The sequence below is a fragment of the Sciurus carolinensis genome, chromosome 11 (genome assembly GCF_902686445.1).
Source record: "Sciurus carolinensis chromosome 11, mSciCar1.2, whole genome shotgun sequence".
NCBI lineage: Eukaryota > Metazoa > Chordata > Mammalia > Rodentia > Sciuridae > Sciurus > Sciurus carolinensis.
Genome location: NC_062223.1, coordinates 87,547,910 through 87,565,068, shown reverse-complemented (window position 1 = coordinate 87,565,068; position 17,159 = coordinate 87,547,910). Strand labels below are relative to the sequence as shown.

At 36.6% G+C, this 17,159-nt stretch overlaps 2 protein-coding genes across 11 annotated transcripts; one reads left to right on the top strand and one right to left on the bottom strand.

Annotated features, from left to right (window-relative positions):
• Positions 1 to 1,515: 1,515 nt before the first annotated feature.
• Crebzf (CREB/ATF bZIP transcription factor) lies at positions 1,516 to 6,978 on the top strand. 9 transcript variants are annotated; one of them, XM_047516246.1, is made up of 4 exons: positions 1,516 to 2,846; positions 3,058 to 3,135; positions 4,180 to 4,248; positions 6,084 to 6,978. In XM_047516246.1, the coding sequence occupies exons 1-2, from the start codon at positions 1,780 to 1,782 to the stop codon at positions 3,071 to 3,073; spliced, it is 1,083 nt and encodes a 360-aa protein (XP_047372202.1). In that variant the 5' UTR covers positions 1,516 to 1,779; the 3' UTR covers positions 3,074 to 3,135; positions 4,180 to 4,248; positions 6,084 to 6,978. The 9 variants fall into 9 exon arrangements, with proteins under 9 accessions (XP_047372202.1, XP_047372204.1, XP_047372203.1 ...); XM_047516248.1 differs by adding an exon at positions 3,360 to 3,474 and having other exon boundaries at positions 4,180 to 6,978; XM_047516247.1 differs by having other exon boundaries at positions 3,058 to 3,474.
• A 3,007-nt stretch (positions 6,979 to 9,985) lies between these two features.
• On the bottom strand, positions 9,986 to 16,441 carry Tmem126a (transmembrane protein 126A). 2 transcript variants are annotated; one of them, XM_047516254.1, is made up of 5 exons: positions 16,316 to 16,441; positions 14,345 to 14,443; positions 12,077 to 12,270; positions 11,064 to 11,178; positions 9,986 to 10,259 (listed from the first exon to the last, which is right to left on the bottom strand). In XM_047516254.1, the coding sequence occupies exons 2-5, from the start codon at positions 14,434 to 14,436 to the stop codon at positions 10,067 to 10,069; spliced, it is 594 nt and encodes a 197-aa protein (XP_047372210.1). In that variant the 5' UTR covers positions 14,437 to 14,443; positions 16,316 to 16,441; the 3' UTR covers positions 9,986 to 10,066. The 2 variants fall into 2 exon arrangements, with proteins under 2 accessions (XP_047372210.1, XP_047372209.1); XM_047516253.1 differs by having other exon boundaries at positions 16,269 to 16,422.
• Between the last annotated feature and the right edge of the window lie 718 nt (positions 16,442 to 17,159).

Sequence of the window (17,159 nt, the reverse complement as noted above, 5' to 3'; positions counted from 1 at the left end):
AAACACATTTAAAAATCACCTTGAACTGTGTGCTGTTCTACTTTAGCAAATCCTTTCCTAATGGGAAGGTTAAGAAGGATAAGGCAGCTTTTTATTTATTCTTCCAGATAACATAGGTCATATTTATTTTTGCCCCTGGTGTCATTGTTTGTATTCAGAAAAACTTTAGTGTTAGTCCTTCAGTCAAAATGATAGTCCTGGGTTGGGGAGATAGCTCAGTTGGTAGACTACTCGCCCGGCAAGCACAAGACCCTGGGTTCAATCCCCAGCACCGCCAAAAAAAAAAAAAAAAAAAAAAAAAAAAAAAAACCCACAAAAACAAAAAATGATAGTCCTTCCTCTTTCATTCATTCAACAAATATTTGTTGAAGTTTATGCTGTGCCAGGCACATTTCTGGATATTTGGGATTTATCAGTATACAGCTTTCCGGCAACTTGTTTTTATAGAGCAGATACTACTTTTATAAAGCTGTTACCTTATCCTTTAAGACTTAAGAACTAGAAAAGAGGTTAAAATTTTTATGTGCGCTTTACATGTGAACAAAGGAACGTTACTTTCTTTTTTTTACTTGGACTGCCAGGAAACTCAATTTATTTTGAGTCCAAATAGAGTAACTGTGTGAGGTCTGGGTCCTTTCTATTCTGATACTAATTTTTCCTTCTTTTCTAAATCCTTATCTGCATAGTTTATCTACATTTTTATTGACTTTTTAAAAAAATGTGAACTGTTTTGTTTCACCTCTATTCTAATGTATTTATAAACTGCTTCAAGTCTTAAATCTCTTGTGAAGCAGGATAAAAAAGCACCATCATGGGGGAATAAACCTAAAATGTGGTGTATTATTCAAAACTACTAATATGATCTCTTCAAAACGACAATATTAAGAAAAACTAAAAATATAAGGGGACTTGTTCAAGTTTAGGAAATGAAAACAAAACAAACCTCCAACTAACTAAATGCAGTAACTCCTGATTAGATCCTGACTCAAAAGCAAGTATCTACTATATGGAATTATTCTGACAACAACTGAATATGGACCGTGTAATTAGATAATACTAGTAAGTAATTGTTAATTTTCTCAGAATTTGATTAATAACATTATGATTATAAAGGAGAATGTTCTTATTTTTAGAGACGTCTACTTAAGTATTTTGGGGTGTGGTGTCCTGTGTGCAATTTAGGGATGATTCAGGGGAAAGATATTATGTGTGTGTGTGTGTGTGTGTGTGTGTGTGTGTGTGTGTGTATATACATGAATATATGGATATATACATATATATTGCTTATAAACATTTATGTGTAGATAAATCGAATATGACAATACGTTGAGAGTTAAATTGTTGAGTCTGGGAATTGGGAAGCACTATTGAAATAGGAAGGATAAATCTGGGGCTTATTGTTTTCACCGCTGTTACTATGACATCACCAGAAAGCTAGAATTACTGCCGCTCCAAAACACCACGAACTCTCGCGATACTACAGCCTGTAGGCGCGCGAAATGCGGTAGGAGGGGTGGAGAGAACGACTAACTTCCGGCCTGGCCGTTGTCTGGTGGCGCGGTCGAGTCATCGCTGGGCCTCGCCGCTTGGTTCTTCCATCCCTCCCCCCGCCCCGGCGCGGGGGGTCAACCGGCCAAGCGAGGCAGAAGGCGACTCGGGTCTTTCCTATCATTTCGTTTTGGCCCCCGACCCGTCTACAACGCTGGGGCCTGGAGTCCTTGGGGCCCGCAAGGCCCGGTCTGAGGGGCCTGGGCCTACGTCGGCCCGCCGCGGGGCCCCATGAGGCATAGCCTGACCAAGCTGTTGGCAGCCTCGGGCAGCGGTTCCCCAACCCGCAGTGAGAGCCCGGCGCCGGCCTCTACCTGTTCGCTGCCCCCGGACCTGACCCGGGCGGCAGCAAGGGAGGAGGAGACGGCGGCGGCCGGATCGCCCGGCCGCAAGCAACCGCACCGCGACGAGGGCGAGGTGGAGGCCGGGAGGGGGAGCCGCGGCGGCGTGGCCGTGCGCGCGCCCTCGCCCGAGGAGATGGAGGAAGAGGCTATTGCCAGCGCCCCCGGGGAAGAAACGGAGGACATGGACTTTCTGTCTGGGCTGGAACTGGCGGATCTACTGGACCCCAGGCAGCCGGACTGGCACCTGGAACCCGGGCTCAGCTCGCCTGGGCCTCTCTCCTCGTCTGGCGGAGGCTCCGATAGTGGCGGCCTGTGGAGAGCGGACGATGACGACGAGGCTGCGGCCGCTGAGATGCAGCGCTTTTCTGACTTACTCCAGAGGCTGTTAAACGGTATCGGAGGCTGCAGCAGCGGCTGTGACAGTGGCAGCGGGGAAAAGAGGCGGAGAAAGTCCCCAGGAGGAGGAGGCGGTGGCGGCAGCGGCAACGGCAACGACAGCAACCAGGCGGCGACAAAGAGTCCCCGGAAGGCGGCGGCGGCCGCTGCCCGTCTTAATCGGCTAAAGAAGAAGGAGTACGTGATGGGGCTGGAGAGTCGAGTCCGGGGTCTGGCAGCCGAGAACCAGGAGCTGCGGGCCGAGAATCGGGAGCTGGGCAAACGCGTCCAAGCACTGCAGGAGGAGAGTCGCTACCTACGGGCAGTGTTAGCCAACGAGACTGGACTGGCTCGCTTGCTGAGCCGGCTGAGCGGCGTGGGACTGCGGCTGACCACCTCGCTCTTCAGAGACTCGCCCGCCGGTGACCATGACTACGCTCTGCCGGTGGGAAAGCAGCAGCAGGACCTGCTGGAAGAGGACGACTCGGCGGGAGGAGTGTGTCTTCATGTGGACAAGGATAAGGTGTCGGTGGAGTTCTGCTCGGCGTGCGCTCGGAAGGCGTCGTCTTCTCTTAAAATGTAGGGTCAAGTAATCTGCTCTTTATCCGCGTTTACCCCTTTCAACTCCCTTACACCATGTAAAACACCTTAGTGGGACATCTTCACTGGACACATTACAGAGGAGGAAAAAAAGTAATAATGAATCTTTTAAGTGTTTAGCTAAAAGCATGAATGTGACACTGTAACCAACTCCTAATGATAACCTGTGACTATTAAATCTCTCTGACAGTTTCTTTTTTAGGTGATTTCCTTCCTGCCAGGCTCCGTTGTAGGGGTTACAGAACAGTCGTTCCCGCCTCACAACCTGGTAAGGATCCATCTCTTCACGTAACGCTCATGCTCTGCTGCTTAGTCTACTTTAATGGGCAACATCTCAATTTGTGTGTGTGTGTGGTTTTTTTTTCCTTGTTTGGAAGGTGGGAGGGGAATCTAATTTGGGCCCTGTCCACCCTGGAAACAGACTTGTGCTGGTCAATGTATTTAAGATGCTTCTTCTGGTTGAAATAGCTGTTAATGTGTCCCCTTGTTCAGACTTGCGTGTACCTAGCTCTTCTGTCCCCAGTGTGGACATGGCCTTGGATGACATCGGTTCCAACTGTACACTGAAACCTGCTTATAGAGATACAGTTTGGAGACAGTGAAACAGGTGAAGTTGAATGGAAGTTCCGAGTTGTACAAGTTGCAAATTGGAATTCCAAATTTAGAGCAACTTTTCAGAGGTTGACAATAAATACTTGAGGCATGCACAAATGTGGTAGCTTTTTTTGCTGGAGATGACAGAAATCTCTTAGATGTTCAAGAATGCCTTTTAGTTTTCAGTAGAATATATAGAAATACAATCTATTTAGATACTGATTTTAATCACTCACTATTAGAGAAGTTGGAAATTAACATACTTCTGTGTTTTAATTGGATGAAGAATAAGAATGGTTAATGAAATGTTTTTTTTGAGGACCAGCACAGTGATTATCCTATCACTGTGTATGAATAAATTGTTGAACGCCTTTATTTTTGTTGTATTAAAATTTTAGATTAAATTTTTGTATGTATGATTAGATATTGAAGGTTGTGAAATGTGAATGAAAAAGTGTAAAGTGAGGCTTCACAAAGAATCTTACTCTCTATTTGAAAAGTATTTACTGTATTTAAAAATACTTTTTAAAATTGAGTGGTTCTGGCCACTTCATGATATGATTGATGCTATTTTTCCAAAGAAGGAACATATTCTTTCCTTGAAGTACTCTTAACTATTGATGTCCTTCAGTGTAAGAGGCAATAAATTCTTTGTGAAACATCACTGTTTGATAAAGTATATACGTATTTAGCATCCTTGTTTTTCTTTGTGCTAAAGTGGATACAGCTGTTGGGGCAGAAGAGACGGGACCAGCTGCTGGCCACATTTCCTGCTTTATTTTAAAAGGTAGTATAAGAAATGAGGAAAAAGAGGTAACATCAGGGCTTCTGCTGTCTTTTATTTTTAAAATGTTCATAATTAAAAAGTATTTTCCAGCAGTCCAAAGATGTAAGTTATCTTACACATGTTTTATTTTGTTGTTATTTGGTTATGAAAATGGACTCTTTGTTCTTGCACAACTGTAAATGTTTTGTTGCTAGATAATACAATTTGAGACCTATATTGGTCTCTGGTTTCCAGTGCATCACAGCATATTTTGTAAAATCATCTACTGCACTTCAGCATGAATGGGTAGTAGCCAAACTTACAACCTGGAGTAATGAACCTGCTTATATAAGGGCAGGGGCAAGCCCCTCACAATGCAGCTGCATGGATTTTTAGTGCCTACTGAATTTTTTATATATGTGTGTGTATATATATATATATGTATATATATATATACACACACATAAGTATGCAAGTGTATATATATATATATATATACATATATATGTACACACAGACACACACACACAACATATATATATATAAACCAAAAGTAATTGGAAAAGATTATTTGAAATGACTAATTTGTGCTATCTTTATGAAATATGTTAAATGTAGCTTTTTGAAAGAGAAGCCTTGAATTGAAATTTAACTAATACTTGAACATTTTTGTATATATTTCTTTGTATATAATTTTGTGCAGTACCAATGACAAAAATATGGTGTCATAATAAAACCAGGTTTGTTGATCTTTCAGTTATGGGCTCAAAGAATTTATTCATCTCTAACATGACATTGGAAAATAATGAATGAATAGGAAAAAAAATGATTGTTGTTAATGCTGACTGTGGGTCTTAATCAAAAGGTTCTGGAAGCAGTAAGTTCGTTTTTCTAAAAATTATACCATTCCCTTGGAATATTTTCTTCCTAACATCCGTGCTTTGCATTATTTGAAGTTGGGGGCCGGGGAGAAACAGTAGTCAAAGCTTTCTGAATGGATGTTTTGAAATTCCAAGTATAGATTTTTAGAATGTCATTTTATAAATGGCAGTTTGGGGAATTACTTGATTAAAAACTTTTAAAAATGAAAAGATTAGGTTGGCCTATTTTTAAAGCTGCTTTGTTAGGTTTCTTGTGTTTTATTAACTGTCTTTTCTCAGTTTCCATTTCATTATTTCTTTTCTAGTTTTGGTGACTTAGTGATTTTTGTCATTTTTTACATCAACTCATGGTCTTGTTTTTACATGGTAATTGCATGTATTTAGGACCTATCTAACAGGGCTTTAAATAAATTTGGTCATATTTATGTGTAAGCACATTTTACTGTAAATGTTTGGGTTTCTGAATTTACAACAGATGTTTATTTGAGTATGTAGTAAACAGTATCTTGAAGTGTCCTATTCACTACTTGTTAATTAAAAAGTTATGATTAATATGAAACTGTTGTGTTCTGAATGATTAGTATTTGGATAAAGGAGATTTCTGGAATATAAAATAATTGTTTTGACATTTTCAGGTTTGGTTATGTTTAATGTTTAGTATTTGGGGAACTTGTTTTCCTTTTTTCTTTTTCTTAATTGTGCTTCTATGGTAAAATGATACAGACTAGACTAAAAATGTAACTCTTGGATACTTGTCTTCCTATGGTGGCAGGAATTCATACATTAATTGAACTAACACATCATATTGACCTACTATTTCTATCATATTGTCTTACTGTTTTCTGCACTTCCTTGACCAAACTTAACTAAAATGTAGTCACACCTCTGATATATCCAAAGAAGTGTTCAAAATATTTTAAATATTTGTGCATTTTATAATCACTAAATTAATCTCTCTCTCTTCTCTTTAAACAGCTTAGCAGTATCTGCAAAAACGAATCTTTTCCTACAACCTGTTAACTGACTGGACTGATGGTAACAAAGTAATTGTGGGAGCCATGTCGGTCAAAAATTTGGCATCTGCTGAAAAAAAATGAATGCCATTTTCAAGTTCCCAAATTACTTCTATACTGATTTCACTTTCCAGAAATGGAGATATGAAAAGATTCTCTGGAATGCTTGAAAGACTTAATAGAAATACATGAGACCAAGTTAATTTTGGAACGAAATTATACTTTTCTTTCTTGGGAGTGATACTCAGTTCTTTGCATACCTTTTAAACATTGTAACCATTGGAGAAGAGAATTATAGTATTTCATCAAGAAATATATTAGTTTCTTTACATAATCAAGAGCACATTCTATGGAATTACATGTAGTGGACTAGAACTACCTAAACAGGCCATCAGTGATTACAAGCATATAACGAATTTGTATTTATTTCCTGGAACATAAGATCTAATTTGGAGGACAGACAGACATCTTGCTGAGTAGAATATAAAATTTAATGTAAAGTTCTAAACTATAAAGGGTAGCCTTTTTTTAAATAGATACATTGATTTGTCTGTAAATTTTGAAAAAGTCAATGGTGACAAAATGTATGGGTAGTTAATTGCAATTTAGGGTAACACTAGGATGTGTGGATTCTGAGATTTTGGATTCTTGAGCTTTTTCTGAGTACTTAACACTTTTTTTGTTTTTGAATATTTTGAGCTTACTGATGAGTTTTACTGTTTTATATTAAAATCTATAGTGTTATATAAGGGCTTTAGTGTTCTGGATAATGGGAGTGGCCTTTTTGTGGCATATGGTTGTTTTAATCAAATATTTTTCTGGTTTATTGTAAGTATGAAAAAAACTCAAAAACTCTGGATTGTTTTATCTCATTTTTGTTGGTTTATGTTAACACATTTCCTCACCTGGTCTGGACTGTCATTTTAATGACTCACTTAGGAAGTGTGTAGATGATAGAAGAGGGAGAGGGCAGGAGATAGGCTTTTATTTCACAATAGCTTTGAAATTGGCTTTTGTATGGTATTATTCAAAATGGATTGTCTACTTAAGTTTCGCAAAATCTATTTAGTGCCTGTAAAGCCAAGCAGTAAAAATCATTCCCACTCTTATGCAAGTGGCTACTGCTCCTACAGGACCTAAAGGTTTAAGTGCCATAGCATAAATTCCTACTACTTCAATGGAACACAAACTGAATGATTCACCAATAATAAGTAATTACCTTTTTAATATATAGTTCAGCATTTTGAAGACATAAATTCAGTATTTCACCATATTAATTTGATGAGTAGGTAGTAAGATACACATCACTATCAATACAGTTTTGAGACCCTCCTAAATGTTCATATTTTTTGTTTTTCTGAGCTTTCCCTCCCACATTCTTGTTTCATTTAGTTACCATCTAAGCCGGGGGTCCAAAAGGGAAGGTTGGTCTTCCATTAGAAACTTTGAGAATGCTGTTTGATCAGCACAGTATTTTTCATATTTGAAGTTGAATATGTTTATGTGTAGTTTTAATATTCAGTCACTCACTCCCTCTTGTTTATGACATACTGATTTTTTTGTTGACCTAAAATTACTTTGCTCAATTTTCATAAAAATCAATTTTCACCAAAGTCTAGTCACTAATTATTTGGGACATTGTGTAATGCTGTTAATATAATTTGAATTTTATTGATAGCCTTCCTTTCCTTAGAATGTGCTTCCAAATTGTTTCTTTCATGAGTTCCCATGAGGTCAATTTCCTAAACCACTCTGACTCTTCAATGTTTACAAAATATGTTTAGTATAAACCCTTCAAAGCCATGTAACAATACAAAGTGAATTGTAAAAGATTTTAAATAATCTGACAAGACATATGAAGAACTGCCTTCCTGATGAAGGCAGTGTTCTTTAGATCTTAGCTATGAATAAGTTTACTTAAGTTGTAAAGCAGCTCACAGCAGGGTCATGTGTCGTATCTGCCTTATGAACAAAAATTCTGGCAGATTTGTAGCAGTAGACTAAACATACTTTATTGCCTGTGTTGCCCATTTCTTTTAACTGAAAAGATTTGAGAAATAATGTAGCACAGGACAGATGTTAGAAATCTTTTTTGATTACAGAAACCATTATTAATGATTATATATACCCATTTATAGGTGGTATACTAGGGTGTATTTAACAGTTAAAAATAGTAAGGAAATGATTTGTAATAAACAATATAGGGTTATCTAAGTTGATTAAGGAGTTTTGAGTAATTTGGATTTATTTTTGAAGCATGGAATTTTAGTTATTTTTACTGTGATAGAACTCTGCTTTAAAAGTGATAGAATGCAGATAAAATGGAGAACTTGAATCAAAGAACTTTTACTCTTGATATTTTAGCTTGTAAAAGAAGTAGGTAATTTATTTTGACTTTTAAGTTTTATACATGTACATTTTTTTCTCTCCAGTCTTTTTGTTTTTTTGGGTACTGGGGGTTGAACTTGGGTACTTTACCACTGAGCCACATTACCAGCCCTTGTTTTCAATAATTTTGAGAAAGGGCCTCCTTAAGTTGCTGAGGTTTGTAGCAAACTTGGAATCATCCTTAGCCTCCCAAGTTGCTTGGATTACAGGTATGCACCACAGTATCCAGCTTTTCTCTCTACTTTTAAAAGTAAAGTATATTTGATAGAAAACTTGAGAAATCCAGAAAGGAAGCAAATAAAATCACTCATAACTATAATTCGGAGGATAGTCACAGTAAAATTGTGCCTTATTTCCCTTGTCCCTTGGGCATAATGTTCTTCTGGTACAGGTTCCTTGTCTCAACTGGTATCATTTCTTATATTAAAAATACATTTTATGTGCCTATTGAGATAACAGATCATCTTTGCTTTGTGCAAAATTGATAATGTATTTTAAGTCACTTGAATTTTAAATTTGGCAACTGTTTTCTTTAAATAGGCTAAGAGCATAATATTGCTTAACATTTAAGTCACTACATTTGAAAGGAGTTGAAATACACTCAGAATATGATATGGATAGGATTTACGATTTGACGTGGTACTCTTCTGTGGTAACTAAGTTGCTTCATAAGAAAGTGCTAGTCTAGATGTGTGCTGTCCAATACTGTAGCTATGTATCCAAATTTTAGGTGCTAGTGGCTAACAGGGATACCTTTCATCACAGGTTGGACAATGCTGATTCAGGTCCTATTATAATACAAGAAAATAGTTTAAAGAACTAGGATGAGAAATTTTGGAAGAATACACAGATCACTTAAAAATTTAAATGCTCTCTTAGTGACTGAATCCATGAAGATATGTCAGAAAGCAAAACAAGAACCAATAGGAAGAATATATATCTACTATTTGAGTGCCTGATGTGTCAGGTGCTATTAGGTAATTTATGTATGTAATACCAGTCTTGAGTGAGGTAACTGATGAAGGTACTGAGGATTAGAAGTTAGTTAGCTTGCTTAGTACATATGTACAAAAAGGAGTGATTCAAGTCTCTGATGATAACTATACCACAACAGAGAGAAGCTCTGAAGGATGAACTTTGTCTATATCTTACAAAAATAGAGCTTTCCAAGAATATAGATTAGCATGGATGTCCTGTGAGGAAAGTTATAAGTTCTAAAATTTTATGGGTTAATGATACCCAAGGTAACACCCTGAACTGAGGAAACAAAAGTAACATTTGCTATGTTGATTTTTTTTGTTTTAGTTTTCCTGCTTGACTTTGTGAAGTCTTCATGGAAAATTGCTGAATTTTTTCTCATGTGTTACAGTCCAGATTCACTGCTTAATGTATTAAGAGGGCATCTTTCTTGAGTCCAGCCTTTGTTGCCCTGTGTGTAGCCTTTTGTTGTAGGTCCCGGAATTATACGTCTTAAGATAAATTATAAGTCTTTATTTTTAACATTAGAGTTATAGGTTGTCTTTATAATTTTATTTTTGTATACACATTTGCTTAAAATCAGTGAATTTCTAGGCCAGGTTCAGGTAACTGAAGGGCCTTTATAAGTACTTTATATTGTCTAGACCCAAGGTATGCTGCAAACATAGTCTGAAGTAAAATGGGAAATAACATCCTTCTGAAGATAGGCTTAGAAATTCTAATCCAGTAAGTTAAGGTATTTCCTTTCTCTGGTAGCAGAGCTGATTGATACCTGTAAGAAAACATTTAGAAATCACCAGAAAAGAGTATTGTATTGAGTGAAAAACCTATGTGCAATATATATTAATCCTAGAAGTCTTAAGTTGAATAGATAATGATTAGGAAATGCTATTCTCTTCAGTGTCTATTAGTCCTAAAAACTGCCTTGTTTTCTTTTTTGCCTCTTTTTCCTGGTTTACCTCTGAAGACTCATACAGAATAGACTGCTAATACAAGAGTTCAACAGAGAAATAACATAATTATTTGGAACTAGCAGGCTTATGGTTGTGGACATTCCTGATAGAATTTTCCTTTAGTACAAGTGCTCAGATTCATCTAAGAAAATATGTATATAATACAACTTTTGTACTAGACATAGTACTCTTTGCAGTTTTGTAGTGAGCATTCAATACTCAAGTAAGGTTAGTAACCTGAACTATGTACCCAAGAGTCATAGTGTGATAAAGTTCTAGAACTTTTCAAAATTTTTAAAAAAATTTATTGGTTCTTTTTAGTTATACTTTATAGCAGAATCCATTTTGATATAATTATAGAAGCATGGTCTGTCTTTTCTTGACCTTTTTAAAATTTGTTTTAATTAGTTATACATGGCAGTAGAATGCACTGATACATATATAAGTATTTTCAAATTCTTGATAAGCCCAAATTGATTAAAGAAAAAGCAAGTCTTCTAAGTAAAAAGGTAATATTGCCTTTCTTCTAAATCTTAGAGAAAGTATATTTGCTGTTTTAAGTTCTGAGTTTTCTAGATATGTATTAAAAGGTTTTCAGTAATTAAGAGAAAAGAGAATCCTACCTGGCTGCTAGGCCACCATTTACAGGTATAGCCAAGAAAACAGGGTACAGTCCTCCTAAGACAAAACCAATAAGTCCACTCCGTGTCACGATACAGGTTTCACAATGCAGTTCACCTAGAAAATAAATAAATTAGTTTTGGAAGTGATTTTCATGATAGTTAAACATGATTTAAAGAATATGAGATTGACTTATTTATTTTCAGGCAATAGTACAACAAATGCAATTCTGCAAGTCATGCTATAATAGAGTTGGGGATACTTATTGGTAGAGTGCATGCTTAGTATGTGTAAGGCCCTGGGTTTGATTCCAGCACTGAAACAAACGGACACTCATCTTTGGAAAAAAAAAAAAAAATTATTTAATTCGTGCTGGACTTGGATATAACAGATCTCAACATATGGGATGCTTCTAGATTTCTGCACTTGTTTCATATGGGACATGGGCTAATAATTTTATTCGCTGTTTAGTTTAGTGGGTAACAGGTTTCTCTTGTTCATACAAATTCTTTCCACCGTGGCCATGGGAATTCAAACAAAGTGCTCATCCAATTTAATCAAATTTGGAGCGGCACTTAAATAATTTATCAACAATTGTGACTCAAAATTTTACACATGGTAAAACTTAAAAAGGAAGTTAAATCTCCTATTTACTTGTTAAGTCTTATATATGCATGTAGTGCTGTCAGAGATTTACTATATAAAGAATCTTATTCCCATAAAATATTTTTTTCTTTTTAAGGAATTTATAGAATATAAATTTAAAAAGGCAGTCAGCATTTTTATAAAAAATTAGGTTTCCAAATATTCCTACTGAGTACCATGGCAAACAAAGTATTCAGAACTGTGTATGTGCATTTTACTTAGTTGGTAAGCCATGCTAATATGAATTTGTTGCCACATAATAGGTTATCAAGATTGTATTACCCAAACACTGCACATAGGTACTTGATATTTAAGTTGAAAATAATATATATGAAGATAAACTCTTTAGTGATAGTGAAATAGAATTTACCTGTACTCAAAGGTAAACTTACAAAACCTTTGAAAGATGCGTTTGCTGTCAGAAATGGGAGCACTGCCATTGGTAAACCAGCAGCTATTCGGGCCTGTGTCACATGTAAGACGCGCCGAAAAAGACTGTTTGCTATTAGGCCACAGAAAGCAGCATTGAGTCCAACATATATGGATCCGTGTTCAAGTAGATTCCTGAGGGTAAGAAAAAATAACTTTTTGATTCCACTGTGTCTGTGAACTCATTTTGGCATTACTAGGGCTTTGGGAATAACTAGACATCTATCCTTGATTAGCTCCATTAAACCAAAGCCTTAAATCATTGTTTTACACATAGACTTTGATACTAAAAGGCTTTTGAATTTGGCTGGTACTTAAGGATTAAGTGATAGATTTTTCAAAATATATTTTTATCATTTTTGTAAAGAATATTAGTGTAGAAATTTACCCTAATACAGCAAGGAACAAACGGGTTCTAGAAAGTCAGAATTGGATGGCTCTCTTCTGAGCTCCCATAATACTCAATACTTACCTCTCTAGCACAACATATTACAAGATGTTACTACCTTGTAATCATTAATTTAAATGGTAGATTTTCCCTCTAGTCTATGAGCAATTTGATAACAGATACAAAGATGTATTCAATTTGGTGTCAGTAATATCTTCTTCCATGGAGGTGTTATGGAGTTAATGTGTTTCACTCCTCCCTGAAGCATTAGTGTCAGGACTGGGAAAGAGAAGAAGTGATAATACAAAGTGATACTCTATGCTGGGTACTCTACGTTGATTAGCAAATTGATGTTTTGAGACAGTAAGTGGGAGAAATGGATTTTAAGCTAACAAAGACCAAATTTAGCAAATGGCAGTGAAGTATGTGGTACATGTAATTATTCTATACATCAGAAAATGAAGTTTAATGTTTATACAGTTAACATACTGAGTAACTTAAGCATAGTGAATGGTCTGATAATGCATAATGGGATGAGGAGTCAAAATTAACAGATAAAATGAGAATGAAGAGAAATAGAAACAAAGTAAAGATAACAGAACACAATCATGTGCCCTGATTAGGTGCCACCATTTGAAAGCAATTTATTGTCTTTGAACTAAATTTTCACATTGCAGTTTTGGTAAAGCATCTTTTTCAAAGCTGCTACCATTTCATTTCCTTGTGTCAGTCTATGGCTTTCCTTACCTTGCTTAGTTTGGAAACATCCTTTTTTGCTTTGTAAGTTTTTCTGTTTACCTCAAGAAAATTGGTACGTGGGTGTGTGGTGGTGGTGAGGGATATAAAGCCTTTAAAATCTCACCCAGTTCTTATTATGACTCTTGGTTTCTAGGTTCTCCCTTGTTGAGTGGTTAACAGCAAGGCTGGAATTTGTGTAGTCATCACACCTGAAGATGGAGTACAGCTCCAAAATGTATTTCAAATCCTTCCTCTTTTAAATTTCAACTGCCACCACTCTAAACTCTGTACTCACCAAGATAACTATGCCAGTTTTTCTATTTCCTTTCCTTACTACCTTAAATCTGTTTTCTAAAAATCACCTGGAATGTTCACTAGGAAGTTTAATTGGATCTCATTCTCCTCCTTAAAACTGTTGTTTCTAATGTCCACTTCCCTTTTATTTCGGTAACATTGGTTCCTCAAATATGACAAACTCTTCGGCCCAGGCATATCCTATTCTCTCTACCTGAGACTGTTTCTCTTACCCAGGCTGGCTCCTTTTCATTTTAAATGTATTTTCATGAGAAAGACTTTGATTGTCAAGGTCTAAGAATGTTTTGTGGAGGCACTGTAGTTGCCTATGTCTTCTTCAAAGACCAGTATGTTTACTATATGCTTTTTCTCTTTAATCATATCTCAAAGACCTTTAACCACTATCCCTTTTCTCTGACGTTGTCATAAAAATATATATATAGCAATATATTTTTAGATAGGTAAGTATACTGATAGAAATGAACTGAGAAAGAGAATAAAGTTTTTTAAATGGGTCCATGAATGTTTACATATTGTTGTACTCCCAGCTGCAAATAAATCATCATACAACTAGATAACAAAGACAGATCTAGCCTCAACTTCCACAGTTAGCTTTGATATTGAATAAAATAAAATTTGGGTCTTAGTTTTCTCATCAAAGCAAAAAAAGAGTTCAGTTTTTTTCCTTTTGATATCCTATGTGGTTTATACTTAGGCCAGGTAAATTTGAGATAATATATTGATAAAAACCCACCTGGTAAAAAACATTTTTAAATTAAGGGATCCTACCTTTCTGCTTCTGGTAGTAGTTCAATTTTTCTGGCTATGATATCAAAAATTGAGTTTTCCCTGATGGTATTATGTGGTTTATGGTTTTCCATCTTGACCCTTAAAAAAACATGAAAATATTTTTAGTAATGTATATCTATAAGAGAACAATTTTAAAAGCTTCCTGAAGATCATAAACGTGATTTTGAAAGATCATAGATTGTTCATAATCTGAAGTTGATGCATATTATAGCATACTAAAAAAAGTGAAACAGGAACCAGAAAATGAAAAGCAATAAACACCTAAAGCTTCTAATACAGCGTATCTTCATAATCCTTAACACTAGTTCCTAAAGAATTCACAAATAGCACTAAACACTGAAGATTTATAAAACTAACCAATATTAAAATTAAGAACTTATTTCATCAGTAGATATCATGCAAATAAGCTCTTGTGGGGTAACATGTTTGCAACTGAATAAGGAATAGAAGCCAACAAGGAAAAGGCAAACAACCCAAAGAGAAAACTGAAAAAAGATTTGAACAGGCACTTCACAAAAACAGGAAATTCAAACAGCCAATAAATGTGAAAATATACTCAACTTCACTATTGTCAGAGAAAAATAAGACCACAGAAACTAATAGGCACCCATAACTTAGCTAAAATTAAAATCTGATGATTTCAATTACTGGCAAGAATTTAGTATAGCTGAAACTCTCGTGCTGCTGGTGGAATTGTAAATTATACCTAAATAGGTATAACCACTTTGGAAAGAATTTGGTAGTAGGGAGAAGACACCCGCAATTTTGCTTCTAGGTATACCCTAGAGTAAGGGCCAGCAATCTGTTCCCCAATGGGTAAAATATTAAAGATTTTAAACACTGTGGGTATATGGTCGCTATTGAATTTTAAAAAATGCTTTAAAAATGTAAAAATTCATTCTTGGCTGGATAGCTGTGTTTAGATTGCATGTGGCCTACATTCCGGTAGTTTGTTGATCTCCACTAGATAGGATGAATGTCAGAGTAGGGAAGTGGTGAATTAATTTTAGCCTAAAGATTCAGATTCCCCAGGAACAAGAAAAGCAAAGTTTAAGGACAACTGGTTTTATGAATCAGACTGTCTTGGTTCACTATCACTATCTGCTTAAGATTAATTTATGGCATTGTCTAACATATTTATTGGATATCTATTTAAATGTAAAAAAAATGGAAAATGTTTAGTGCAGTGAAATTCTGTATCTCTACACTTAAAATTAACCTAATACAATGCAGGCTTTAGGTTTCCAGGACTCAAATTTTTGAGGGCTTGCCTTCAATAAGATAGATACAATCTCTATCGTGCAGGAGCACTGAATGATTGTGTGGGGTGGAGGAAATATATGTAATCAAAACAGTGTGATGTATACGTAAAAAATATTTTCTTATGAAAATTCTACAGCCCAATGCTACCACTACTTTTCTGTTCTCTGCATATTGGTGAGGTTCTTTAGTTCTGAAACAGCTGTTTCTATCACAAATCACCCTTAATTCGGTAAAAGTCCTGACTGGATAGCCCCCGATGAGCATTATGTCCCTATTATTAATTAAAAAAAAAAAAAAAAAAAAAGGAAATGCCACCTTTAAATACTAGAAACATTCCAAAAGTTTTTTTTTTTTTTTTTTTTTGGCACTAGCTATCTCACATCACTTGAGAGCTTCCAGAGATAGGCAACGGGTAAAATGGAGACAAATTTTGCTAAGGTCACCCTGCAAATTGGCAGTAATCCTGGAGTTAAATTCAGTCATAACCTTTTTTTTTTTTTTTCTTTCTATTGACTTAGTTTAAATATACGGTCTCAACTTCTAGGATGGAAAGTGAAGAGACAATCCCGTAAGGCCGCCGCCCCTCCATTGTCTCGTTCCGGTGCTGCGGGTGGACGACGTGTCGCCACACCGTACTTACCCGGACATCAGGGCATTTGCTTTACCCCTTTTCTAGCATGCCATTACCTGCTGCTCTCCTCCCAGCAGCAGCGGGGCTCTCCAGTTCTTCCACCAACACGCCGGAGCTTAAGCTACAACCTTTACTCCGCTACTCCTGGCGCAGCCATTTCCGGCTGACACGTGACTAGGCTAGAGCCGCTTCCTGTTGAGTGACTTCCGGTCGAGAGGCTGCGTGGTTCACCTCTGAAGTTAGGCTTTCACCGAGGATACGCGTTTCACCCACCCTAGCGTCCCAGGACCAATATTGCAGAAATTGTGAAATTCCTAGATGTAAATTGGGTGAACCTAAACCGACTTCTAAAACCTACTTTGAACATGTTACATTAATTTCCTGATCAGGGTCCAACTCGTGAGGTTGGCGTGGGGTGTACGAAAACTACACAGCTCTTAGCATATGAAGGGCACTATGGTTAAAATGGCAGGAGGAGCTGGGATTTATTTGCTCCATCGATGTTCTACTCTCCCTGAGACTTTCATCTCTCTTTGCCATGTTAGGATCTGGTCGGTTGTCCCAGCATAACCTGAGCAGCGCAAGCGCAGGAACCTGTTTTCAGAGGATTTCTAGTTTGCTCCAGAATACCGCTTATTTGAAAGCAGAGTTGGGCGAATGTGTTGAAAGAAATTTCGTAGAGGATCCTAGGGCCTCTGTCAAGACAGTTGAGAATGTCTTGGACCAAGATTGTAAGACATTTGTCTCAGTTCTCATCTCCGCAGCCTCTTTCTTCATATTTAAAACAGAAGGGGGAAAATGCCTTCATTAATTAATTTGTAGAGTTGTGAGGATCCAATAAAAATGCTTACCAAGGTTGCTTTGAAAATCATTGAATTTTATCAAAGGAGGAGAATGAGA